This window comes from Neophocaena asiaeorientalis, unplaced genomic scaffold (genome assembly GCF_003031525.2).
Source record: "Neophocaena asiaeorientalis asiaeorientalis breed wild unplaced genomic scaffold, Neophocaena_asiaeorientalis_V1.1 scaffold243, whole genome shotgun sequence".
Lineage (NCBI taxonomy): Eukaryota > Metazoa > Chordata > Mammalia > Artiodactyla > Phocoenidae > Neophocaena > Neophocaena asiaeorientalis.
This window is the reverse complement of record NW_020173113.1, coordinates 596,236-605,779: the sequence shown is the minus strand read 5'-3', so window position 1 is coordinate 605,779 and position 9,544 is coordinate 596,236. Positions and strand designations below refer to the sequence as shown.

Here is a 9,544-nt window from a genome sequence, read left to right as displayed (position 1 = left end):
CTGCAAAATAAAGAAAAAAAAAAAAAAAGCTCAAAAGAAAAGTAAACGAGAGATCTAACAATGGGCAGCCTTGTCTCTCAGCCTCAATTTTTCATAGTGACACAGCCAAATTATCTGCCCATTCAGGTGTGCATCTGTGGCCCCTAGACATTTTAACTACACAGTGACTAGCCACCAAGAAGCAAATGAACTGCCCATTCAGCAGTGTTTCTGGGACCTATAGACATTGTGGCCATACAATCATAAGGCCATAAGTTCACATGGCCTGCCAGTTCAGGGGCATTTGTGGCCCACAGAAAATGAGGCCATTCAATCATTAGCACTACTGGTGATTTGTCCTCAACCCCAGAGAGGATGCTTCCCACCCCTCAAGTGAAACAGTTCAACTTTTCTGCCATGTTCACTCCACATTAGGTACCACTGTCAGGCAAAGGGCTCAATCACCAGCAAGCATCATTGAGGCAGGCTGGGTCACAGACACATGGACCAGCACAAAGCACAAGTCTCACATTCTCTCGTTATCCTGTAGAGAGACATGCTTGGGTTGGGTGCAGCTGGACCAGGGCCACCCCTGACAATCTTCCTTTTCACAGCATGAGCATGAAAGTGCCATTGTAAGCAGAGGAAAAGTATTTGAGCTCAGGTGCCAGATGTTCAGAGGAATGCTGAAAATGACAGCTGCCCAGCAACCTTGTGGGAAGTTGAGATCATGAGCAGCCCCTCACTCTATCTGGGGGAGGAGGAGCCACTGGTCCCGCCTAGCCCACTGTCAGGCCACCCAGAGAAAGCCTCTTATTATTCCACGTATAATCCTTTTTGTCTCCCAACACGCTCTTTGGAAAGAGTTCTATGGTGAAATACATTTGGAAAATGCTGTATTATTTTTCAGCCATGGCTCACGGGTCCAGCCGCTCCATGGCATGTGGGATCTTCCCGGACCGGGGCATGAACCCACGTCCCTTGCCTCGGCAGGCGGACTCTCAACCACTGCATCACCAGGGAAGCCCCTGGAAAATGCCGTATTTTACAGACCTTTTGGGAGATCTATATAGTATCCTACCTACATAGTATCCTAGTGGTTGTAGAAGTCTCTCCATTAAAAAAAAACACATCTAAACAATGTTTCCCAAGTTTTTATGATCATAGAACCTTTTACTCACATCATGATTGTTAATAAGCTAGAGAACCAGTGTTTCATGGAAGACATTTTGTGAAATGCTGACCTAGGGCAGGCATAGCAAATAGGTTTCAACATAATTACCAACTCTGATTGGTAGAGGTAGACTAGAACATACTGTTGAGAAGAATTCTAAGAGCCTGTCTGACCTTGACCAGAAAGAGTACCATTATTTTTTTTGAATTTTATTTTATTTTTTTATAGAGCAGATTCTTATTAGTTATCTATTTTATACATATTAGTGTATATATGTTAATCCCAATCTCCCAATTCACATTATTGACAAACGATAGCTGCCGTGTACGTAGAATATAATGGCAGCATAAGGGCAACAGATTTGCCAGTCTTGATCTAGGTTCTCTAGCTTTATTTTCTCTGGCAAAAGATTCCTCTAGGTCAGAATCGGTGACTTAAGAATTCCTCCAACAGGAACACAACTTGGGAAATGTGAGTCTTCATTCATTATAATTTGCTCATGTTCACTGAGTCTTTACTGAGTAGACTGGTCCCTCAGGAAGGGGAGAAAGTTCATTCCATTGAAAGGAATGCTCTGAGGTGTCATATAAAATAAATCCTGGAATCCATCTCCAAGCTCAGTACCCAGGAGGATGCTCTTCACCCGAATGCCCCCATGACTACAGCCTTGGCCTCTGAGGTCAGGGGCATTTGGGCAGAATCTAGGAATTTCTCCCAACTCTCTGAAGCCTCCTTGGCCCTAACACCTATGAATGTTTTGGGCTTCTCCACTGTGAAGCTGCTCAGGGCTTTGGAGGCCAGTACTTTGCACTTGAGGATCTGCTGTCTGAGATGTGGGTCTGTGTGTATGTACCTGCATATCTATAAGAACATACATGTACAAGTGTGTACAAAGATAGTGGGTAATACAAATTAGGGCTCACTTGATATCCATAGGGTCCAGGGCCAGGAGAAGAAGACAATTCCATGACACAAACCACTGTTGCTTGCCTCAGGAGTTGATGCTTCAGTTTGCAGAGTGACACTGGAGACATCGGCAGGGATCAACTTCAGTCTGGAAGGAGGAAAAGGGAGACAAATCTTTCAGTTTTAATGGGATTTTCAAAGATGTGCCAGGTATTGTCTGTTGGCACTCTGCGACATTCCCATTCCCATCCCCTCTCCTGGACTGCCGGGGCTGGAAGCATTGAGATTACATTTCTCAGACTTGCTTGCCAACGTGACCTCTCTGCATGAAATCTGGAAGGGAGAAGGGAGTTAGAAACCATACTTTTCCTCTAGCAGGAAGAGTAGGCAAGTATTTTTCAGCAGATGTGAGTTTTGTTTGGTTTTAATTTTATTTAAGTATAGTTGATTTACAATGTTGTATTAATTTCTGCTGTAAGCAGATGTGAGTTTTGCAGTACCTGCTAGACTCCTTGCTATGCTAATCACCCAACCACCCTGGGGCCATGGGACACCTGTGCTGTCAGCAATGGTTTTCTGCAGTTTTTTGACCTCTGGGTCTCAGAAAAAACTTCCTGACTTTCTGTACCATGGTGATCCTGAAAGCTAGTGGTGGCTCCTGACCTGTGCTCCTCCATTCTCTTTCTCACTTCCAGGAATGATGACAACTAGAGTGCCCTGGAAGCCATGTTGAAGAGGGCAGAGATGCCGACAGCCTCGATCTATATGGAGGAACACCACCGGTCAACATGGACTACCCATGGTTGATTCTTATGTGAGCAAGAAAGGTTGTGTCTGAGCCATTATATTTTCCATCTAATTATTCCAGTAGTCTGGCTTACCCAGACTAATACAAGAGTTGTAGCATGTATCTAGTTACTGGTAGTCCCTGGGGTTTGTAGACAGGGGTGTGCTTACAAACAGTGTCTGACCATCAGAGAGACCTCTGTGGGTCCGTTTTCCCCAGAGTGGTGCCTGCATGGGTATGCAGACCTATGAGGAGAGCTATTGCGGTTGGCCCAAAAGTTTGTTCGGGTTTTTCTGTAACATCTTATGGAAAAACCCAAACAAACTTTTTGGCCAACGCAATATTTTGACCTTTTGACCTGGGCTCAGTACAGCTGGGTCCTCTTGGGTAGCTGAGACCTGTGTTCAGTACAACGGAGACAAGGAGGCCTGGAATGGAGATCACCCTGGTGGTTCTTATAAAGTCTTAAATAATCCATCATTGAACAATGCCCATTCCTTTACTATTCTCTTCCCCCAGAAGCTCCTGTGCAACAGAGGGAGGGAAGGAGGAGAGGGGCACATTGGCTGGGAAGTCAAGTGGAATAGGTCCCAGTCTCAGCCTGTTAACAACTCCCTGAAGCATCCTCTCCCTCCACGGGCCTCAGAGTCTTTAACCCCAAAAGAGAATTAGTGAGGGGTCTCACTAGTGAGATCAGAAAGCACCCCAATCCTACTCCCTCATCACTGTGTCTCCATGTGTGTGTGTGTGTGTGTGTGTGTGTGTGTGTTCCAAGCAGAAGTCATAGCTGCTAAACCAGAGGGTCCGTAAAACCTTATTTGGACGCAAAGTGTGTTCTGAGGACTAGCATATTAGCACCACCTGGGAGCTTGTGAGAAATGCAGACACTCAGCGTCCCCAACAGAACTACTGAATCAGAAGTTGCAATTTAACAAGATCCCTAGGGGAACCCTATGTAAATTCAAGTCTAAGATGTACTGCTCCAGAGGACAGGGGGAAAAGACGAATCACCTTGAAAAATGATGGGATCTGGAGTCAGGACACCTAAATTCTAGTTTGAGTTCTGCCACTTACTTACTCCACAAAATTTACCAAGACATGTAACCATCGAGATCCTTTTCTTAAATGAGGATGTGCTCATGACTACTGAAGGGTATAGAAGTCAAGGGTATGCATTCTGGAGCCAAACCGCCTAATCTTAACTCTTTATTTCATTTACTACCTGTGAAGCGTTGGATAACTCACTTGACATCCGTATGCTTCAGTCTCCCGATCTGGAAGGTATGGTATAATAATAGTGAGGGATTCTACTAATAATTTTAAATTACAAATGAATATAATTAACATAGCACAGTGCCTGGCATAGTCTAAGTCCACAGTACATATTATTATACTCTGGCTTATTACAACATCCTTCAATAACAGAAAGACCTTGAAAGTAGAATCGTCATCAGCTAGCTGAAGTCTTCCTCCTTTGGGTTTTATTGTGGTACACACACTTCTCAACTAACAGACACAGTCATCCAAAGACTAAAGCTCTAACCTCTGTGCCACCTGACAGTCATGTGATTGGCTTCATGCCAACATATTGGAGCCATCAACCAGTTCCCTGGGGTGGATTCCCATTTTGTCTATTCCAGCCCCATTCACTCTGCACACTCTCCTGCCTGTGGGAAATCTGCAGAGGCAGTGGCACACACAGCGATGCAGTGCAGCAGGAGATGAACACTTGCAACTGGCCTTCCCTTTCCTACAGGAACTCACCCAGTTCAAAGAGCAGAACGTCATCAAGACATTGCTTGATGGACCTGTCACCTCAGTCACTGCAGGGAAAACTTCCAGGAAGAGGCAGGTACCAGGGACCCTCAGCAGAACCGTGCACCACAGCAAGAAAGCAAGCTCCCTCAGCTGCCGCCCACTGCAAGTACTCAGGACCTCTGCTCCTCGGAGGCGGGAAAATCACAGCAGTGCCCTCCGGCTGCTGCTCCTCAGGTCTGCAACCTCCGCACAAACACCAAGCAAGTGTACTGCTGGGGGCAGAGTCACACTGTGTTCATGAGGTCCACCCACTGGGATGGTTGAAACAAACCGACCTCAGAATCTACAGGAACAGTATGTTCGGGTTCCCCAGGACCACCCTCAGGCTTGAAGATTCCCTAGAAGGACTCGGAACTCAGAAAAGCTGTTAGTTCTTTTCAGAGTCTGTGAGTCCTGCTGAGCTGTTATATACAGAATTATTATTATTTTTAAAAGAATTTTATTTATTTATTTATTTGGCTGCACCAGGTCTTAGTTGCGGCATGCGGGCTCCTTAGTTGTGGCACGCGGGCTCTTTAGTTGTGGCATGCGGGCTCTAGTTCCCTGACCAGGGATCGAACCCAGGCCCCCTGCATTGGGAGCATGGAGTCTTAACCACTGGACCACCAGGGAAGTCCCTACCCCCAAAGCCCGCTCCTGCGCGTGCACACCGCTCGGGCTCCCGGGGCGACGGCGAGCGGAAGTGCCCTGCTGACCCCGAGGGCGGTGCGAGTTGACGCTTCCGGTTGTTATCTGCCCTGAGACCTCGGGATCCTGGCGGTTGAGTAAGGAAGGGCGGAGTTGGTGATGGGCTGAATGGGGAGGTCGCAGGGGCCTTGGGCAATGAGGTCGCGTCCCTGGGGTGTTGAGTGACAGGGCCGCGGTGGGGAGGGGAGGGGGGGCTACGGGGGTCAGCGAGTGATTGGTTCATATCTTGATTCATTCAGCGACCGTTTCCTCAGTGCCTAGTAAATGCCGGGCATCCCTGTGTTTCACAGTAGTCTGTTCACAATAGCCCTGTGAGGAGGTACTACGATGCTCTTTGTTTTATAGAGAGAAAGCAAGAATAGAAAGGCTGGGAAACCTAACCAAAGTCACACAGTAAAGTGGAGGGATCCTTTTTCTTTTTTCGTTTTTTCGGCATAACGCTTATGCCTTTCCAACAAACGCACCCTACATTTATCACTTTGCTGGCTCACTGTCTGTATCTCCCCTGCTAAGAGTATGGCTCCGCAAGATGGCGGAACTCTGAAGTTTTGTTCACGCAGAACAGTAGAACCCGTAGAACAGTAGAACAGGCACACGGTAGGCCCTGACCTCTTATGAAACGAATAAAAGCGGCAGAGCAGGCGGTCAGTTTCGTTCCAGAGCCCAGACCTTATCGGGCGGTAATTCAGCTCTTACTGAATGTCAATTCTTAAAACTACAGTGAGGCACTGTGCCTTCTGGTGGCAAGGAAAACTTTGGGGTTTTCCTCAACTTCGCTCCGTCATGGAGGTTACTAATTGCATCGCCTGTGTGGTCATTGCTTTTCCAGGGTCAGGGTTCATAACTGAGCCCACGGCTCAGCAGCTTCAGACACCAGCTGATCTGCCATGGGCTTCCTTAGTTAGACTACAGAAGACCCAGTCTGAGGCCTCAGAAGGAGGTGAGCTCCTCGGGTCAGAGGCAGAGACATGGTCCTGAAGTGATGGTCCCAGCAAAGGTACCTTTGTCTTTGAATCCTTGGGTCCTGTCTCCTTAGAAATAAAATAGCTCCTCTGAGGGGAGTTGGAAGAGGAGCGCCAGCGCAGACCCCAGGGGCAGAGGGAAAAGGCTCACAGGACAGACCCAGATGCTCTGGTTAGAGGGAAGGGGCTCACAGGATAGCAGGTCCTAGAAGAACTGGACCTGCAGTGCCCTCTGTCCCTTCCTTCAGCTGAGAGAGAGCAAGGCTGACTCGGTGACTCAACTTCTAGCCACCATCAAGAGCTGTGTGATGGTGGTCAGTTGAACTCCTATTGGAGGAGAGGGATGAAAGTTACAGACGGATGAAGGGACGCTGCCCTGCTGTGGTGCCTGCAAAGGCAGGATCAGGCTGGAAAGATTGACCACCTGCCTCACGGGACTTTCTCCACTCCTGACACATTTGTGCACACATCATTATCTTTCCCTCTTGTGCCATGGGCTATTTTTGTTTTGTTTGTTTGTTTTTGACCGCCCCGCGCCGGCATGCCGGATCTTAGTTCCCCAACCAGGGATGGAACCCACACCCCCTGCGGTGGAAGCACAGAGTCTTACCCACTGTTCGGCCAGGGAAGTCCCCTGGGCTATTTTTGGATTTGAGTCAGTCCCATAGTATAAACAACCAACTTACCTGTAGCAGAAATGTTGAATCTCCTCTACCCTGACTAGATGACCAAAGAGGTGTCTTTGGTTTCTGTGTGTCTGTGACCTTTCAGCGTGGTCTCTAGGTAGGCCATCACCTAGCTCTGCTGCCTCTCATTTTGATGCTAGTAACTGGGTCTGGGAAGTGACTCATAAAGCTGCATCTTGCTGAGCCCTGTTGTCCTGATCCTAAGGCAGGGATTGCTACAGTAGCAATGGTTAACAGAAGCTCCTTGCGGAAACTGTGTTTTGAACACCGCCAAATAAGGAAGAGCATGGCAATCAAATGGACATATTGGGAACTAAGGAAGTATTGGGGCGGGAACAGGGTGGAGGTGGCCCACTGAAGGGCCGAAGGAGCCTGGCGCAAGGTCAGTGGTTTCCAGCTCCATGAGGAACTGACCAATGCCTGGCCGTTAACCTCCCTCTACCCACCTCCTTTCCTACCTCCTCGCCCCTGCCTTCTGCCCTGCGCTTAGCTCTGGTTTGTCTCCTTCCTCCAAACCACAGCAAGCTGTCCCTGTCCTCCAGACTTTGCTCAGGGTCTATCACCTCCAGGGCTCAGTGTGATAATAGGTGATTTGTAATAATTTCTCCTTTCTGTTTTACTAGTAAATGATACTGAGAAAAATGAAAAAATGCAAGTAAATAAAAGAATAAAGGTGGAGTTACCACTGGAAGGTAAGCGCTCTCAACGTTTTCATAAATGCTATTTTGGACTGCTCTTCCTCAATAAATACATATTGCTTAACAAAGGAGATCACACTACACTTGCTTTCTGGTAACCTACTTTTAAATACATTAAGAAATGAGAACAGGATTGCATTGCATTTTTAAAGCCCATGTGGTATTTCCCATGTTGCGTGTCTAATTTTTGATCTGAGTCCCCTTTGCTGGAGCTTTAGTTGCTTCCAAATTGTTGAATGGTGGAAACACCTACAGTTAACATCCTTGTAGCCTGTGCTTATTTATGATTGCCTTTTTACGATAAATTTCGAGGCATAGAATTCCTGAGAGAAAGGAGATGTCAGGTTGTTAATGGCTTCCGAGGAGATGTCTTTAAACACAAGTCATAAATCTGTCCAGGAAGAGAAAATAAATTGACGTGGAAAACACACAGGATCTTAGCCGTGTCCCAGGGGAACAGGCTGGAGCTACCAGGCCACGTGTCCAGATCATCCCCTGTGTGGGGCAAGAGTGATTGTTATTAAGCTGGTGATGGTGGTCTCATGGCTGTATGCACTGATCTCGACCCTCCTAATTCTGCCTTCCTAGATCTCCATCCTTTGTCAGGGCAGAGCCAGATGGCCGTGTCCCAGGTGAGTTCCTAATTTACCCCCTACTTTGTCTCCAGTGAATTTGAGGCAGCAATTAGGAAATTATATTGCAGCCTTGAAAAATCTATTAGTCCACTTAGCTCTGGCTGTTTTCTGTTCAACCTGTCATCGACCTCAGGTTTCTCCATTCCTTCTCTTCCCCACCAAAAAAAAAAAAAAGGTAAAATGAAAGGCACCTCTCAACAGCTTCCCTTTTTTTTTTTTACATCTTTATTGGAGTATAATTGCTTTACAATGGTGTGTTAGTTTCTGCTTTATAACAAAGTGAATCAGTTATACATATGTTCCCATATCTCTTCCCTCTTGCGTCTCCCTCCCTCCTACCCTCCCTATCCCACTGCTCCAGGCGGTCACAAAGCACCAAGCTGATCTCCCTCTGCTATGCGGCTCCTTTCCCCTAGCTATCTACCTTACGTATGGTAGTGTATATATATCCATGCCACTCTCTCGCTTTGTCACAGCTTATCGTTACCCCTCCCCATATCCTCAAGTCCATTCTCTAGTAGTTCTGTGTCTTTATTCCTGTCTTACCCCTAGGGTCTTCATGACCTTTTTTTTCCCTTAAATTCCATATATATGTGTTAGCATACGGTATTTGTCTTTCTCTTTCTGACTTACTTCACTCTGTATGACAGACTCTAGGTCTATCCATCTCATTACAAATAGCTCAATTTCTTTTCTTTTTATGGCTGAGTAATATTCCATTGTATATATGTGCCACATCTTCTTTATCCATTCATCTGATGATGGACACTTAGGCTGTTTCCATTTCCAGGCTATTGTAAATAGAAATGCAATGAACATTTTGGCACATGGCTCTTCTTGAGTTATGGTTTTCTCAGGGTATATGCCCAGTAGTGGGATTGCTGGGTCATATGGTAGTTCTACTTGTACTTTTTTAGTCTTTTCATTCTTTTTTCTTTATTCTGCTCTGCAGTAGTTATTTCCACTATTTTATCTTCCAGGTCACTTATCCGTTCTTCTGCCTCAGTTATTCTGCTATTGATCCCTTCTAGAGTCGTTTTCATTTCATTTCTTGTGTTGTTCATCATTGTTTGTTTCTTCTTTAGTTCTTCTAGGTATTTGTTAAATGTTTCTTGCATTTTTTCCATTCTGTTTCCAAGATTTTGGATCATCTTTACTATCATTATTCTGAATTATTCTTCAGGTAGACTGCCTATTTCCTCTTCATTTGTT

General features: G+C 46.2%; 1 protein-coding gene and 1 long non-coding RNA gene across 5 annotated transcripts in view; one reads left to right on the top strand and one right to left on the bottom strand.

Moving 5' to 3' along the window:
- Positions 1 to 2,203, bottom strand: part of LOC112398815 (uncharacterized) — a 113,685-nt gene extending 111,482 nt beyond the window's left edge. For both annotated transcript variants that reach the window (XR_003003068.1, XR_003003069.1), the window contains exon 1: positions 2,077 to 2,203. This is a non-coding gene — a long non-coding RNA (uncharacterized LOC112398815). The remainder of the gene's footprint in view (positions 1 to 2,076) is intronic.
- Positions 2,204 to 5,336: 3,133 nt separating this feature from the next.
- LOC112398801 (zinc finger protein 568-like) overlaps positions 5,337 to 9,544 on the top strand; it is an 18,920-nt gene continuing 14,712 nt past the window's right edge. For 2 of the 3 annotated variants that reach the window (XM_024743522.1, XM_024743523.1), the window contains exons 1-3: positions 5,337 to 5,428; positions 7,623 to 7,691; positions 8,286 to 8,329. In XM_024743522.1, the coding sequence (XP_024599290.1) occupies positions 7,649 to 7,691; positions 8,286 to 8,329 (87 nt within the window). In that variant the 5' untranslated portion in view covers positions 5,337 to 5,428; positions 7,623 to 7,648. The remainder of the gene's footprint in view (positions 5,429 to 7,622; positions 7,692 to 8,285; positions 8,330 to 9,544) is intronic. The other variant, XM_024743524.1, reaches the window with a different exon arrangement.